General features: G+C 38.8%; 1 protein-coding gene across 1 annotated transcript in view; it reads left to right on the top strand.

Annotated features, from left to right (window-relative positions):
- The first annotated feature begins 844 nt into the window (after window positions 1-844).
- The window catches only part of pik3c2a (phosphatidylinositol-4-phosphate 3-kinase, catalytic subunit type 2 alpha), a 65,903-nt gene continuing 48,105 nt past the window's right edge, over window positions 845-18,642 (top strand). The window contains exons 1-2 of the mRNA XM_029114998.2: window positions 845-931; window positions 16,119-17,344. Of these exons, the coding sequence (XP_028970831.1) occupies window positions 16,187-17,344 (1,158 nt within the window). The 5' untranslated portion in view covers window positions 845-931; window positions 16,119-16,186. The remainder of the gene's footprint in view (window positions 932-16,118; window positions 17,345-18,642) is intronic.

Raw genomic sequence — 18,642 nt, 5'->3', positions numbered from 1 at the left:
TGAAACTGGCTTGTGTTGTAGGGTGGCAAGAAAGAATGTATTACTCATAAAGTTATAATGCAAGGTTGCAAAAGAGTTTATGATCCGACAAGTTCAAGAAAGAGCTTTTTTAAGTGCTATGTGACACGCAAACATATTGTCCTCAACACTCAATCCCCGTACAGTAAGTGTAAAACAAAAAGATTGACCTCCTACAGAGGTGTAATCCAAATTCTGATCTCAATCCTATTGAGAATATTTATCACTATTTAAAAATCACAGTACACATGAGCCGTCCTGAAAGCTTGGACATACTTACAAAAATACTTGGTTGTTATTGCAGCGCAAGGTGGCTCTACTTAATATTAGCATAGTGGTTTAGTACTTACTGGATGTAAGCAACACATACCATCAATAATACATTTTGAGTGTCAAACACAATTAAATGTCAATGTACCATTTTGTTCAAGTCACTTGTGTTACTGCCTTGCATATTAGTATTCTGGAATCAGAATTTCCGAATATCATTGAATTAGATTTGTGTATTTACTTTCGTATTAACTGTTACATGTGTGATTATATGATAGCATTTGAATGACTCAAATGTAAAATTATTTTTTATTTTAAAACAAAAAACACAATGGTAAAATTGACACGTATATCATTTAAAGTTTGAGCACATACGTACTTATTATGGTAGTATACAAAGAGTATATATATAGAGTTCAAATTCTAAAACTTATATACGTGTTTTTTTACCTAATGCGTACCAAACAGCAAGTAGGTGACGTGGCCACATGGTGACGCTGTATGTCAATTTTGCATGATTTTGGTGACTACGCTCAAACCAACCATGTACCTCAACAGGAACTGACGTTGTGTCTGCTCGAGCTAGACGATAAAAAAAATTGCATCTGCAGGAAAATGGCTACAAACATCATACCGCTAAAAGGTTGGGTATTATATTTATTTACAGAACATGTATTATGTAAATGTTAAGAAAACGATAACTATATTCGGTTGATATCAGTCAGGTATTCGTACATTGATCGCATTTAAAATCCATCGTTTCTTCCTTGTTGTCTTTTACTTTGTTGGCAGGTCACTGAGTGCTTTAAATTAACGTTATTGGAACAGTGTTGTGCAAAGTTTTAATAATTGAACATCAGACATACTTGACGCCTCGTGAACACATGTTTCCAAGATTAATGTCAAGTAGTTTTGCCGCCGTTGCGTGCCGAAATAAAATCTACGTAAAATGTCTTTCTTTATAGCTATTTGAAAAGTTAGTTAACAGTAGCCAAACTCAGTCTTAATAACAAGTTTAACATATTTACTATTGGCTGTATATATTGGTAGCTTCTAAACTCTGCAAGATTTTATAAAGTATAGATTTGTCAGATCTACTTGGGTGTACATTAAAGTAATAGTGAGGAATGTATTTGTGGCGAATGAAATGTATTTCGAACTAGCCTAGAACAGCTAGCTAACAAGTCAGGTGTGTATGCTACATATGGCAGAATGCTGTATTATTTTGAGAACTACTTGTAGGGTACATATTACATAAGGCTACCTTAACAAAGGATGATGACGCGTTTAAGAAACTTTAAATGGTACTACATATTTTGTAGATCATTATGTCCTTTTGCCAGTCCCATTTTTTCACTTAAGACTAATGTAGGCGTATAGTTCGAGAGACTGGAATCTGTATCCTGGCCTGTCACAATGAATTTGGGATACCAAAATGAAAAGTCGTTGTTCACCTAAATTAAATCTTAAACGCTTTAAGCAAAATATGGAGGTGACTCAGGTGATTTTGCATGTTCCCTAGAGAACTTTTAATTTCCGCTTCTATTTAAGTGGTATTTGCCATTGTTGCCTGTTTCCTCCTATTTAGTTATGTTAATAGCTGTTGCAGGTCGATGCTGAGTTTCTGAAAAACGAATCATTACCATTTTTAGTATTAAATTAATTGGCATTACATTGCATAACAATTATTTTGTTCAAGCTTGTTTCAGAAACTTACTACAGTTTAGTAGTTTACAAGCTCCTTTATACGTCTTAAACCATTTGCTTACTCAAAATAAATGGAGAAAATGCTTGATCAGTGTCAGATTTTTGCATGTGGGAACGAACTATGGCTTACACTGATATGCTGTTATTTGAGTTAATGTATGGTATATTGCCACTTTGTTGCATTTGATTACTGCTCAATTTTATATACCTTGCAAAAGAATTCAAACCCTTGGCTTTGACCAATTTTCTGATATTACTCAATTTCAAATGGTTTGTTTGAGATTGTGAGCTCTCTATTTTATTTTCAAACACTGACACTGAAAATGAATTATTGTATGGTGGCACTGGTGTTATAATAAACAAACAGTCTGAAAAATGTTGCTTGCGTATGTCAACTCCTGTGATGTGGAATCTCTCCATGTACAGAGATTAAAGAATTGGCCCTGATGAGGACACCGTTACCTTACCATTAGCCTCCACCTGTGTACTATTAAAATTCCTGTCACTTTTCCTTGATAAATAAATCTATGTTAAATGGTCATTGGGAATGCAATGGAAAATTTAAGAGCAAAGATAATTCTACAGAAGGTAGAGATGATGTAATACAAATGCATAGGATTAGGAAAAGGGTGCAAAATAATACTCAAGTGTTTGGATATCAGTTAGCACAGTTAGATCAATAATCAGGAAGTGGAAGAACAGGCTGTCCTTCAGAACTTCTAAACGAAGCCGCTGAGGCTATCAGTCACGTCAAACGAGCTACAGAGTTCAATGGTTGGAATCAAGTGAATCAATCGATTATATCAAGAGCTCTGTGTAGAATGTGTCTGTATTGGGGGGTGGCAAGGAAGAAGCTGTTATTCAAAAATCATGAGTGATCCAGCTCTAATGTTGGAAATGTTTTTGAGATCTAGAAATTTTTTGCTAAAACTCACTGCACTATATGTGGTGCCTTAATAACAATGATGTGTGGTGCCTAAATAACATGATGCTGTCAAGTATGATGGTGGCAGCATCATGCTATGGGGATGCTTCTCATCAGCAGGGACTGAGTGTATTTTTAAAATTGGAGCAAAATACAGGGAAAAACTGCAATAGAACCTTCAGTCCGCTAAACATTTTTAACTTGGGAGGAAATTTACATTTACAAGAAAATTACCACAAGCAAACGGCCAAAGACATGTTGAAGTCATTGTAAACAAAAAGGTGAATGTTCTACAGCAGCCCAATCAAAGTCCTGATCTAAGTGGCATGGAACATTTGTGCCATTATTTATAAAGATTTTCCACCAATGTCATCTAACTCTGTTTTTCAACCCTGATCCCCGAAGGTGCACCGCCCTGCATGTTTTAGATCTCTTCCTGCTCTATCCACACCTGATTCAAATAATCAGCTCATTATCAAGTCCTTGATGAGCTACATCAGGTATATTTGGGCAGAGAGAGATCTAAAACATGCTGGGTGGGGTGCCTCCAGAAGCAGGGTTGAAAAACACTGATCTAACTAACCTGGATAACATAGAGCAAATCTTCCAAATAGAATGAGCCAAAATTACTCTCACACTGTGTGCTTAGTTGGTGTATATATAAAAAGACTTGAAACTATGCAGCAGGAGGTGGCTCTACCAGCTATTTATTTAATTTTGAGGGTTGAATACTTATGCAAGCAACATACATTTATATTTCCCTTCCATATACTTTCCAACTTCAAACCAATGTCGCCTTGAAATAATACATTTTGAGTGTTAGTGTTTTAAAATAAAATAAAAAATCTGTCAGAATATGATTCCTCAATCCACAAGTCCACAATCTATACAAATACTGGAGCATTGGATCACAGAGTCAGCCTACCCCTACTCTGGAGACTAACATTATCTTTTGAGTTGGAATCGTTTATTGGCCTCAGTGAACCAACATGGTTTTCTGTTTCCAAATTGCGAAAGACTCAGTGTTTAACAGATTTTCTTCCCCTGTGTTGGTCTTTAAGTATCAACACTTAAGTCAGTTGACCAATTGATAATTCTAGACCCAAACCAGCTGGAATATCTGCAAGTTGTATTGGCCTGGCCAGTAGTCTTCACTGTACTGTACAAACTGCATTTTTAGAAGCTATAAGCATGACCTGGTTACTTATTCCTCTCTTAAAGATGTTTTTCTTGTACTTTGATCTGCTTTCCAGTAGCTTATTAGTGTTTAGTGCAGATCTGTAGAGGCAGTCATCTTCATTTATTTTTATTAGGCAATTTGAAATTGAATATTTACCCTTCTACTCAACCTAGTGAACACTTTCTGTTCAGGCTCAGGATGTTATTTCTTGTCACAATCCGTGCATCCTTAAATTATTAATTTAAGAGAAGCAGACATTTCCACTGAAGAAGAAACGGTAGTAGCTAGCTCCCTGTATCATCTTTCTTTTTAGCCCTAATTATTTAGACCTCAGGGTAATAAACAATATTCTTAGATCTTTTTTGAAGTTATTTGAAAATTTGGTCCAACATAGTTTTAGAGCACCACTTTGAGCCATTCCCATTGCTTTTTTCCCAACTGCTTTTTTAAACTGTTAATTTCACCCACTTCCTTTTAAGGGTTTGTCAAGCATTAAGATGAAAAATCAGTAAAAACCAGGGGGCCAACTCCGAGGCTGAAATAAGCCTACCCAGAAGAACCATTTCATAAAAAGGCCACTTGAGGCTGGCTGCAAGAGGGAGCTGTCTCCATAGATCTCTATGGCAAAATGCCCAACTTTACAGCAGAAATAAAAAAAATTACCGCCTGATTATTTCCCTCTTTTTTGGCAGCTGTGGGGGGGTGAATTATTTTATAACTCATCCGTTTAAATTATATTAAATATTATAATTAGGGGCGTGGCTTATTGAGTGACAGGTGTAGTGTTGGCACTGTCACTCGTGTCAACCTAGCGTTTTGTCCTTTTGCTATCGCCTCTGCTAAGATCCCAATAAATGACTCATAACCATACAGTCTATGCTCATAACTAAAGTTATGTGAAAATCTAATATCTAATCTGAAGTCCCTACCTGTTTTTAATAGTCTATCGTCTCGACAAAATCTAGAGTTGCAAAATTACCACATTTATATATTTAAAAAAAGCTGAAGCATTTTAAGCCTTAGTTTTGTTATACAGTTTCAGTTTAACTTACCTCAATTGTAAACTGATAACGTTACGGTGAATGGCTACCCACCACCCACTAGCAACCACTAGCAATGCAGAGTAACATACTGGTAGCATTTAGCCTAGCTTCTTAGCTTTTGCTAACTTCGTGCTAAAATCGTGCTAGTTGGGTATTGTTTAAGCAACCAGGCACCTCAGCTGCACTCATGTCCCACCTTTTGTGCCCTTTTTTGGTTATCTGAAAATGTGACACGGTGGCAAAATGGTGATGTTAATCTCTGCCATAAATGAACTTCAAAACAGTTCACCTATGGGTGATGTTTTTTTTTTTTTTACAGTCTATGTTAAAACCTGATCGCCAACAAGCCCTACTTAACTAGATAACTACCACAGTTCAGTATTTTTACATGGAGACCTTTCCAAACTACTAGAGAAACATTTAAAAGATTGCAAGCATCGTCACATTCTCAGCTATTGTAATCTAAAAAAAATTGCATGAAAATCTTATTCTGAAAACAACACGATTTAAGAAACAAAGTTAACTAGCTTTTTTCCAAAATCTGCAATTGGGACCTCTTTTCAAATGAAAGACAAAAAGTTAGCATTACATATCTTGATCTTTTTCTCAGCTTTTCAAATCTCAAACAATTACAAAAATCACTTTTACTAAACTTGAGATATTACAACTGCAGTAACCATGGCAATGCGTTTTTAGCAATATTTTCCAAACAGTGACCGCTTAACTCACTTTCCCAGCAAGATGGACAAAAAGTAAGGATGTTTCATATATTTCTCTAATTCTCAGCTATTAATATCAGAAAAACCAGGAAAAAAAGTACTAAAATATCTGTAACCAAACTCAAAATACTGCTGCTGGAGTAACCGTAGCAAAGTGTTTTGTGACAATATTTTCAGAAACAGCTCTAAATGAAAATACTTTTTGAACCAGATACAACAACATGAATTTACATGTAGATATAATTCTCATCTATTTATATCTGAAATAAATACAAAAATATCTCTTACCAAATTCCATCTACTTCAACCTGAGTAACCGTAGCAACACACATTTTCCCAAATAGCTGCCGTTTAACCCACTTTCCCAGAAAGATAGACAAAAAGTTTAAATATTTCTAATATTTATTTCCTTATCAGCTATTTACACTGGAAACAATTACAAAAATCACTTGAGCAACAGGATTTGTTGCAGCTTTTCATGAACAGCTCCAATGGCACTTTGAAAAGTTTGCAGTGCCAATGTAGTACTACTTTGAAAGAGGTAATGCAAGCCCCAGTAACTTTACTTGTAGTATGTTCAAATCTAGTTTTACTATTGTAATCGCATTTAATAACAAAATTAAAAAATCACAACTGGCAAATGAAGTAAACATCCGCACCGTTACAGTATTAATTGTGATTACATCTGCAATAAGAAGAAGTATTAAATAAATCATAATTTCAGGCTATATGCATGTTGATATTTGTGTTAGCAGATCTGCATGCCTCTCCCTAGGAAATAATGGGTGGAGCTCAGTTTCAACTTGGAAAAAGCTTTTGTGATTAGCATGTTATTACAGTGAGATTGAGCAAAATTAAGGAACCTGTCGTATCTTAAAAAGGGCAGGTTCTCCTGCTTAAAATTGTGTCTGAATTGGACATATAAAATATACATTGTGAGATATCTGATGAATTAGACAGCCTTGTCCGTGTTTGCAGCATTTCTCCATATGAAAATGAGACAGTTTTGCAGAAGTAAGGTGTATTTCTGAAATTGTAGTGGCTAACATTAGATTACATTGATGTTATAGGACAATTTTGAGTAGCAGTTGAGTAAAGATGTCTGCATACTCATTGACGTTTGGTAGAATTGTTTTCTAACCTTTTCCACACTGCTAACACTAATGGACAGTCTGACTGATGGAGAGTTTTGTAAAGATGACTGCTAAATCTGCTCAGAGGATCACCATATGGGGGGTTGCAACAACATAAATACTGTCAAATTGATGCTAATCATGCATTTTACAGGACTGTATATGATACTTGTATGACTTCTTTATTCTTCTCACTTCTGTCCACCAAGCAGTAGTGGGTTTGTTTTTGTTTTAAAGTAGTACCTTCAGAATACGTTCTAAAGACAAGTTGGTGCCCCAGTCTTCAATAGTCTTGATAGGAACAGCCAGGTTTTTTTTGCAATTACCTGAAAACTACTTGGATATTCATAAGGAGTGCAATAAATTAAATTGAATCCAAAAAACAGTGTTAAATATTGGTGTTGTTAAATAATGAATCTGTCATGCTTACCTTTTAAGCCCATGGGTGATACAAATAAGCCAATTTGATATATTGTTCAAAATGTTGTATTTTATTTAAATGTACTAAACTAAATTGCATTAATTTCTAAGATAACATTCTACATACCAGAATTTTGGCAGCTGATCAAATTTAGGAAAAGGTACAGAAATAAATATTCTCTTGTGTACAAATCCTGAACTTGTACTTAACGCCTCTAATCATTGACACATGTATTACATTGGGATAGTCAACAAAGAATGTATGAACATCAACACATTGAACAGTGGTTTTATAGTAATGTGGGATTCATCAACTTTGACATGCATCATTCATCTGTAGCTCGGCTGCAAAAAATTCCACCCATTCAGGTAGGCCACCACATTTGTGGTGCTAACTTTCATTGATTCACCATGCATTAGAGATGAGCGACATCTCACTTAAAAAACCAAACCGATGCCTTGAAGCTGAACTACAATGAGCTCTCTAAAAAGCAAACAATGGCCCACTTCTACATTGCACTGATCATGCTGATTTACTCCTCTGTCATAATGGCTCCAATGTGTTCATTTTCTCTTCAGGTGCACGTTGCATCATTCATACTCTAGTACCATGCAAGTTGGTTTTGCACATGTTTATACTTCTTCAATGTTAGGTATGTTCCCATACATTACATGGCCGCTGCCATGTTTCACTTTGTGATAATGACATTTGTTATTTTTCTTATAGTGATCAATCTGATCAATAAGTCTTGTCACACCTATAGCACAAATTGTACTTTTGACTGAGTGACTACACATTGTTAAATAGCGTAATGGTTAGATATGCACAACCAGTAGACCGGGTATCCAATCTGCTTAGGGACAGGAAAGATTAGCTCAGAAGGAGCGGGTTAAAAGCATCAGTAGCTACTAGGGATGCAACGGTACACGGTATGTTACCAAACCGTTCAGTACACCCCCTACAGTTTAATACACACGTGTACGGTGGAGTTACGATATACCGGTAATTTTCCAACAATTTCCGAAATATGCTTTTTGCGCTGCAGACTACGCACATGTTGTGGATTCAGATCCACGTAACCAGACGTGTAGCTTGTGAACAGGTAAGGCAGGCAAATACTTTGAGCCCAGGGCTGGTATGAAGGTAAAACAACGACATATGTTTTTTATAGTTGTAAATAATGTTGCACACAAAAATATTTGCTAACTTGGAATTACTTTTGGAGTAATTCAAATATTTATTTCCTTATCAGCTATTTACACCGCAAACAATTACAAAAATCACTTGAGCAACAGGATTTGTTGCAGCTTTTCATAAACAGCTCTGAAAAGTTTGCAGTACCAATGTAGTGACCAAAATCTACATTGAAAGAGTTAATGCAAGCCCCAGTAACTTAATTGGTAGTATGTTCAAATCTAGTTTAACTATTGTAATCGCATTTAAAAACATTTTTAAATAGTTAATTATTTTGTTTTCTCCTGTCAACCAGAGAACAACAGTGACTGTTGATGCGCAATGATCCTCTAATTATGGACTTTATCAAGTATGGTGAACCCTGCTAAACTTCAAATTTGACCTTCAATGAATGCAAGTGTGTGGGCCTAATTTGGATTTCATAATAATTCAAGGCAAGAATATGCTTGATTAGTGTCACTTGCCATGCAAACATTGCCCCTCTAAGTTGAAGTATTGTGGTAATACTACTAACATGAGGGTTTACTAACATGAGCACACTATCACCCAGTAGGGTTGCCCTGAAACCAACATGTTGGCTTCCGTTCGATACCAGCTCTGGTACCTTGGTATCGATACTTTAGCAACAATTAGAACACCATAAATTATAGAGGAAATTAAGCGTGTGAAAAAATGATCTATAATGTTATTTTAAACATTTTATTTTACATTTTGTTCCATACAAATATGATTACATTCAATGATACCAAATTGTCTCTCAGGCTGAACTGCGGTCGACATTTACCAAACTTAGCTGAACAGCACCCTATTGTCTTGTGGTACCGAAAATAGGAGAAAGATGATACCGTACCGTTCAGATTTTTTGGCTATTGAGGAATATCCGGTTGACCGTAAAACCCTATCACCCAGAGATGAAGGGAAAACAACAGAATTTAATCAAGAGCAAACGGCGAACTCTGCACCACATTTTTAAACTTCCCCAGAATTGGGAGCATGCAAAGAAAATAGTTGATAGACTACCATCATCAAAGATCTGCGCCCTTACAGTTTAGTTGAAAATGAGGCTTTCGAAATATGGTGCATACAATGGGGCCCAGGTGTCCCCTTGTGAAAATGTATATCATTTCTTACCGGTCCCAATGTGTGGGTGCACTTTTTATTTTTATTACTACATTTTGAGTGCTGTTTGCAATGTGTAGGGCCGGGCTACTACTACTTTCTTAGCCTAGCTTTAGCCTGTCCTTTTGTGTATATAAAAAAAGTGGTTTTCAGTTGTTGTACTGCGTTTGAAATTACTTGAATTTCATGTCCGTATATTCAATAAAAAAGAAGTTGGTACATGTTTTAAGTGTGATTTAAATAGTGAATTTGTGATTTGGCAAAAATTGCTATTGATCATAATTGAATGGGAATCTAATTAAATCGAAAATCTGTTTGAAATCGAATCATGAGGTCCTTAACGATTCCCACCCCTAGTGTGACATGCATGTCTTTAATAATTTGGACATTTTGCGTAGTAACTTTTCACTGTTCAGTAGTATAGTGGTTAGAGACATGGACCTAGCTGGCTGATGTTATGTAATTACCTTTTGCCTTTATAACACACAGGCAACCATTTAACTGATTTTGCAATACCATATTGACATTCTTATTGTTGCTATGAAATCAAATAACATCCCAGAAATGAACAGAAACTGAAGGCTGAGTGGTTCCCAGAGTTTCTGGTGTGATGGTGTTAAATGCAGAGCTAAAATCCAAAATTGGACCGTTGCATTATCAACGTGTTGTAGGATCAAATGCAAGCCCATGTTTACTGAATTGTTCCCCACTGACAGCTTAAATCTATTTCATGACACTTGTCTAGACTGTGGGAGATCGCCAATATGGCATTGCAATATGATTAAAATGCTTGTATGTTCTTGTGTTATAAATTCATGGTAATTACTCAAAACATGTCTACTGACTACTAGGTATCTAGACTTGGCCCATAAATAGCTGCTCTTCAAGCCCCCACCCTGGCTCACCACAGTCACTTCTGACCGCAGGCCTGCTGAAATAGGCTTGCCTTGGTTTTCTTTCTTGATCTAACTGTGTAAGGTTGGCTTTTAGATGCAGTCAAAAAACCTATGTCATTTGTTTCAATACAAAGTAACCAATTAGGCTAAATTGGAACACACTATTTTGCAAAAGGACAGAATAATCCATCCTTCGATTAAGCTATTTTAAAATCGAGCACTGAGACAGGATTATGTCAAGGCACAGATCTAGAGAAGGATACCAGCATTGAAGGTCCGCAAAAACACATCATTTTCAAATGGAAGACGTTTTTAACCACTATCACTCTTCCTAGAGCTGGCTACCTGGCCAAATTGAGCAATTGGGGGGAAAGGACCTTGGTAAGGGATGTCACCAAGAACCTGATGGTCACTCTGACAGAGCTCCAGAGAAGATGGGAGAACCTCCCTGAAGGACAACCGTCAAGCCTTGTATGAGAGTGGCCATACAGAAGACAGTACAAAGCACTTGACTGCCCACTTTTAGTTTGTCAAAAGTTACTTAATGGATCCTCAGACCACGAGAAATATTCTCTGGTCCAGTGTCTCTTTTCTTTTGCCAATCTTAAGCCAGTCGGAGATATGGCTTTTTCTTTGGAACTCTGCCTAGAAGGCCAGCATCCCGGAGTTGCCTCTTCACTGTCAATGTTGAGACTTGTGTTTTGTGTTCTGTTTCTCAAATTAGACAATCTAATGTATTTGTCCTCATGCTGAGTTGTGCACCAGTGCCAGTTTGCATTGTTCTGTGAAGGGAGTAGTACAAAAATATCTTCAGTTTCTTGGCGATTTCTCACATTCAATAGCCTTAATTTCTCATAACAACAATAGACTGGCAAGTTTCAGAATAAAGTTATTTGTTTCTGGCCTTTTTGAGCCTGTAATCAAACCCAGAATTTCTGATACTTCAGATACTCAGCTAGTCTAATGGCCAGTTTTATTGCTTCTGTGCGAATATTATTGCAAAAGGCTTTTCTAATGACCACATAGCTTTTTAAAATGATAAACTTGGATTAGCAAACACAACGTGCCATTGGAACACAGGACTGATGGTTGCTCATAATGGGCCTCAGTACCCCTATGTGGATATTCCATAAAAATCACTAGTTTCCAGTGGCAATAATCATTTAGAACATTGTCAACACTGTATTTCTATTGTTATTTTTATGGACTAATTTTTTTGATTTTTCTTTAGAAAACAAGGGCCCCCAAACATTTGTTTTCAATTGAATTGTCTAGAGATGAGACACAGAAAGGGAAATTCAGTTGGAATAGGGGGTATAGCCTATCGTTGACTGGCCAATATATAAATCCAAAATTCATAGTTTTGTAAATGGAGCTTCTTTAGTGGATTCAAGTAAACAAAGAGCAGAAATTGTGGTTTTCAGGCCTTGAATTAAGGCTATATAAAAATGATAAACTGGTTGCTTTGGATCCTGAATGCTGATGATGTAATTACCATGGTTTATTGCTTAAATAGATAATGTTTGGTCAAAAGATAGTATGCAAGATGCACAATTTCAAACTGATTATAAAACTAAAAGTTTCTCTCCAAGTGTCAAAATGTGTAGAATTTAATTATAGAGCTCAACATTTTCTGGAGGGTGGGAGGGGGTGGTGTGACTTTATTTGGAGTGCTACATATGGGCTTGGTGCCAAATCCCGCTGTATCTTCCCTGAGTGCACTTTCTGTTTGACAAATGTTTGAGTGTTGTTGCTGCTACTGGTGCGATTGGATTACCACCAGCGGAATCTCTTCTACCACTCTATATGCTGGTGAGAAAAACCTGACTGAGTGTACTGATGGAGTTTTTGGAGATTTATTTCAAGCTTTGTCATTTTTACCTCAGTGAATGCAACAACATGTTGCTGGAAGATGTTTCTCACAACTAGGGCTGCAACTAGCAAATCATTTGATATGATTTGATATCTGTTTTGATATCTGTAGATTTTTATTGTGATTAATCAATTTATGGGATTTAAATGTATTATATAGGTGTCATGCACAATGTTCTCTTAAATAATTATAGGAAAAAGGAATAGAAAGCATGTGCAGTTTTATGAATTGCAAATAGCAACAGATGTTTTACAGGCTCTTCGGTTATCCTAAACAGCTTTGATAAATGTTTAATTAATTAGAACTTGACATAGTATGCTAAAATACCACTAGTATGCTTTAACTGGTTGGAATTCACCCATCATTTAGGTAAGGAGGAATAAGGAAAGGTAAGACATTGCTAAGAATGTTAACATGCTGCTTTAAGAATAGCTGAAGTAGGCAAATAGCCTGATATAGCAACATCCCTATAATTAAATAAATTGAGGCTGACTAGGGATTTATTTTGCTTTTAAGTTTCTATGACACTCATGGCATGATGCTTAGAATCTGTAACATGGTGAATGATTAGTTAGCATGCACAACCATGTACCAACTCCAACTTCGAATGTTATGCTAATCAATAATGAGTCAGAGAAGAGTTGTTGAAATGACCTAGTTAGAATGTGCTCAACTGTAAACAAAATCCTAGAACAAAAGTAGCCTACCAGTTTAGTGGTGCTACAGCGACTGTTACAATGCGTTAAGGCAGATTTGTCACTTAAAAACACTACTTCAGTAAAAACTGATAAAAAATCTATATGAAATACAGATTTTAGAAAAGGTTACTGTGAAGAGCACAGCAGTCTCTCTTTTTAATACATGTATCTTAATACAGCTGATACACAAGTTGACATTTTTAAAAGTGTTTCCACCGGCCAACGTTTTCACAGATGATTACTTGACGATGTAGAGGTCTCAGAATCTCAGGTAGCCAATATGATACAACAGGCGTTACAGGGTTTTCAAAAATGTATTTTATTCTTCAACAAATAAATCTTGGTAGCCCCTATGACAGATGTTTCATGTTAATGTACAATGAATCCTTAGGCGTCAATTGGGTATGGCAGCTGCCATACTTTGAATCAGTTTTTTTCATAAAATAAAAACAAGAAACAAATTTAACTTGTATAGCCTTCAAACTGATTGCAAAAATTGATGGGCTCATCGTTTTCTCATGCTCATTGTTTTCTCACATGTGCACGCAACATGATGATATAATGTACATAGCCTAGTGTTGTCATGTGACCACGTTACTTGTGAACTGTGTGACTGTGGGTGCGGTGCCCCATAGAAAGTATTGACCTTTTTGAGAGGCAACTTGGTCTTTAGGGTGCACTTATTGAAATTCAATAAGTGCACCTGTATTCTTCATGAATGGGCTATGGGGTAGGATGGCAAGACGGCCTTTTCTTACAAGAAAAATATCCAAGCCCAGCTGAAGTTTGCAAAAACAAACATCAAGTCCCTCAAAAGCACATGGGAAAATGTGTTATGGTCTGATGAAATCAGGGTTGAACTTTTTGGCCATAATTCCAAAAGGTATGTTTGGCGCAAAAACAACACTGCACATCACCCAAAGAACACCATACCCACAGTGAAGCATGGAGGTGGCAGAATCATGCTTTGGGGCGGTTTCTCTTCAGCTGGAACCAGGGCCTTAGTCAGGGTGGAGGGAAATATGAACAGTTCCAAATACCAGACAATTTTGGCACAAAACCTTCAGGGGTCCATTAGAAAGCTGAAGATGAAGAGGAAATTCACCTTTCAGCAAAACAATGACCCAAAGCACACATCCAAATCCACAAAAGCATGGCTTCACCAGAAGAAGATTAACATTTTGGAATGGCCCAGCCAGAGCCCAGACCTGAATCCAATTGAACATTTGTGGGGTGATCTGAAGAGGGATGTGTACAGGAGAAGTCCTCGCAATCTGACAGATTTGGAGCCCTTTTGCAAAGAAGAGTGGGCAAATATTGCCACGTCAAGATGTGCCATGCTAATAGACTCCTACCCAAAAAGACTGAGTGCTGTAATAAAATCAAAAGGTGCTTCAACAAAGTATTAGTTTAAGGGTGGGCACACTTGTGCAACCAGGTTATTATGAGGTTTTTATTTTTTACCCTCAAAGATGTATGTTTTTTTTTTTCTCCAATTGAATTGTTCACTGACATGATTTATCTTTGTTTCATTCTTTTACATCACACGAACCTGGCATTTTAACAGGGGTCTGTATACTTTTATATCCACTGTACATACAAAGCTATAAAATGAATGGTGCAGTTTATACATGGTGTGGCTCATAAACGGGGATTTACATTATTATAATTTTCTCAGGTTCTGGTGTCATAATTATGCTACTTTACCTGTCTTTGAAATGCTTGTATAATATCACCTGATGCACTTCTATTACCCAGATCGTTATGGTTGTATGATTATTTCCAACTGTACATGTCAATGGTCATGAGGAACAAAGCCTCGGATGATATGGCCATTGCTGGTTGCAGTGTGCAACAGAGGATTCATTTAAATTAAATGGGTTTGGGGTTGATGTGTGTATAGGTTTACAGTGGGACCTGATTCTCTTGACCTCTGTTACACAGACTGGCCAAAAAAAGTAGGACCAAAACACGGTAACTATAATGATCAGTCGACGCATAGATTTGTACTGAAACTACACAGTGAAATCACTAATAAGAATATTCTATTTCGAAACACATTGTACTTACTTTAGTGTGTGACCATGTGACAGTGTTTGTTCTAGCCAGGTGCATAACACCATAACATGACTTTTATGGACAACCTTACCCTTGCCAGAACTGTTTTATGAGAAATCAGAACTGTTCTCAGGTCAGGCTTGGATGAGTCTAGATATATTTGCGTCGCAATCGGGAAAATCTTTACAATTTATCTCAACCAAATTCGAACTCTTATTTATTGCTGCCTCATTACTTATACTAACCTGCTTTGTATATTTTTCTTACTGGCCAATAAAAACTACTCTGAGGTGTCAGACTTGGCCGAAGGGAAGTGTGTTTTACCTGACTGTGCATTATTTGCTTAGTGTCCAAGATTTCCAAGGCAGCATGACTCATAGGTTTAGTTTTTCTCCCTGCTGTGTCTACATGTTGAGCCACATTGATACTTAAAGATTTCAGCCGGTTTCTGGCTCCATGGGCTGCAGGTTGTTTAGTGGTTAGATCATCAGACCACTCATACTGGTAAACAAAATGTTGCTGGATGAAATCCCCAAGCCAACAAGGTGTACCTTTTTTGTGAACTTGTTCTGTCCCGGAGTAAGTTGGTGAACCCTAATTGCTCCCATGTAATTGCTGTAAACCAAAATGTCTTCTCAGTTAATTTAACTGGCAACTTATGGTAATGGAAAGCTTGTTTACAAAGAGGAATACAATATCTAGCTTAATGGTAGTAGGAACTCTCAGCAATTTTTTTGTGTTACAGTTTTTCAAAAAGCTATGTTTATCACTCACTGAATGTGGAAAATGAACCTTATCGTGGTTGTAGTTAAATGTTCTATGGCTGTATTCTGACCTGCATCTTTCATCCCCATCCTTTCCCAGGTGTTTGAAGAAGCGCATCTCCTTCTGACCTACAGACCCTACGTACATGGCACCCTCAAGCTGACACCATGGCCCAGATATCCAGTGGTAATGGGTTCAAGCTGGATGTGGCGCAGCCCAAGGGGGCTGTGGATAAGGAGGAGGCTCTTCGCATGGAGGCAGAGGCCTTAGCAAAATTACAAAAGGACAAGAGGAACACCCTGACGGTGACTACTTCCACTGCCGCTTCCACCTCTTCTTCCTCTACAAAAACCCTTCCCGCCGTCGCCCCTCCCAGGCCTACTCCTTCAACCACCAGCCGCCCGGAGAAGGACCTCATTGTCTTTCCAGAGGCCAAGAAGCAGGCAGAGAAGGACAAGTTCCAGAACATCGACGTGGACAAGCTGACCAACGAGGAGCTAGAGAAGCTCCTGCTAGACAACAGTTTCGGGGCCAACAGCAGCAAGGCGTCAAGGCCTTTCTCACTGCTGGGATTTGACCTTAGTGCCTCTTACCCAGGGGGTCATTCTACCTGCATCCCCTCTCCCTTTACCAGCGGCCAATGGACGCCCTCCATGCTGTCAACCCCGATTGGCTCCTGCGTGTCTACCCCCACCCACCAGCAAGCTCCCATGTTCCCCTCCGCTCCTTTCCCCAAGCCGCAAACCTCCTTCCAGAATGGTTTTTCTCCAGCCATTCCACCCTACATGGGCCTGCCTAGCCAACAGGCCTCCTTCATGACCTTCGCTCCCATCCAGCAGCCAGGAGCCATTGTGTTCCAGCAGCCCGCCGTTACCCCAGAGATGGCCAGGCTTTTTGACAAGATCCACAGCACCTCGGAATACTTGAAGAATGGCAGGTCGGCCAATAGCGATCTGGATTCTGCCGTGACCAGTGCTGTGTCCCTGGCACCCAACCCCCCGCCACCCGCCGTGGAACCCCCCGCCATCAACCCGTTTGAGTGGCTGGACCTGGATCCGCTCCACAAGCGCAAAGTTGAGGGCAAGGAGGGCAACTCCGCGGCCCCTGGCGGTGCTTTGGTGGCGGGGGTTCCTGCCGGTGGGGACCCGTGGGATGCCGTGCTGCTAGATGAGACAGAGAGCGGGGCTGGTGGCACCAGTCCACCCCTGGAAAAGAAGAATCCACGTCACTCTCAGCCTCAGATGTCGTCGGTGGGGTCGACAGTCTCCAGGAGCCACTCCCTAACCATACCAGCATCCTCATCCCAACGCAAGCCAAACAATACGGTATGCCAAACAACTCTGTTTACAGCACAGCCAAAACAACCATGTCTCAGTCAAAATATCCATATGTAATCAAGCCTAAGCAAATGGGTAGGATTGTAGCACAACCAAAACATCAAAGGATTTCTTCTAAAATGCCAACACAACCATGGTCAAGTCCCTCATATATTACATGATTATGGCCCTGGCAAAACCTCAGTTTTGGTTCCTGCCGCACAGCGGTAGCAAAGTATTCACTTATGCTTGGAATTCTCACACATTGTGACCCACCTAAACGAACAAGATTCTAGAACTAAATCATCAAAGGTATTCACGAAAGCCCAGCCAAAACAACATTTCCCCCCTTTACCTGTACCGCCAAAGCATCAATTATTGTTACTAAAGCATGTAGCTGAGTAGTTTGAGCATGGTTTTCCACATCTTGTGAAGTCTTGATTTTCACTCTGTTTTTCCAATCATTCCCCTTTGAAGAGTACACATCGTTCTTTCTCTGCTAAATCTGTCTTTTTTAGTTCACATTTCTAAGATTTGGGACAGGACCAAAGGCATGTGGCACAAAATACCATTGGCCTACATCCTTCTGAGGAACCATCTGTTAGAAGAATTGTCATTGTGTTTGAGTTCAGCTAAAGTGAGGCCACATAACGGTTATAACTTTTTGAATCTACACACAATGGTTCTCAAATTATTTAATGTACCACTTACTTTCAGTCTGCCTTTTGTCAGAAGATTTGAATGAGAGAATTAATAAGAAATTGGGGCTGTGTGTGTGGATGGCTGTGTGTGTGTGTGTGGATGGCTGTGTGTGGATGGCTGTGTGTGTGTGTGGATGGCTGTGTGTGTGTGTGGATGGCTGTGTGTGTGTGTGTGTGTGTGGATGGCTGTGTGTGTGTGTGGATGGCTGTGTGTGTGTGTGGATGGCTGTGTGTGTGTGTGGATGGCTGTGTGTGTGTGTGTGTGTGTGGATGGCTGTGTGGATGGCTGTGTGTGTGTGTGTGTGTGTGGATGGCTGTGTGTGTGTGTGTGTGTGTGTGTGTGGATGGCTGTGTGGATGGCTGTGTGTGTGTGTGTGTGTGTGTGTGTGTGGATGGCTGTGTGGATGGCTGTGTGTGTGTGTGTGGATGGCTGTGTGGATGGCTGTGTGTGTGTGTGTGTGTGTGTGTGTGGATGGCTGTGTGGATGGCTGTGTGTGTGTGTGTGTGTGGATGGCTGTGTGTGTGTGTGTGGTTGGCTGTGTGTGGATGGCTGTGTGTGGATGGCTGTGTGTGGATGGCTGTGTGTGTGTGTGTGTGTGGATGGCT

Source organism: Esox lucius, chromosome 19, assembly GCF_011004845.1.
Source record: "Esox lucius isolate fEsoLuc1 chromosome 19, fEsoLuc1.pri, whole genome shotgun sequence".
Classification (NCBI taxonomy): Eukaryota; Metazoa; Chordata; class Actinopteri; order Esociformes; family Esocidae; genus Esox; species Esox lucius.
Note: the sequence above shows the minus strand (reverse complement) of the source record. Positions and strands in the feature narration are given on the sequence as shown.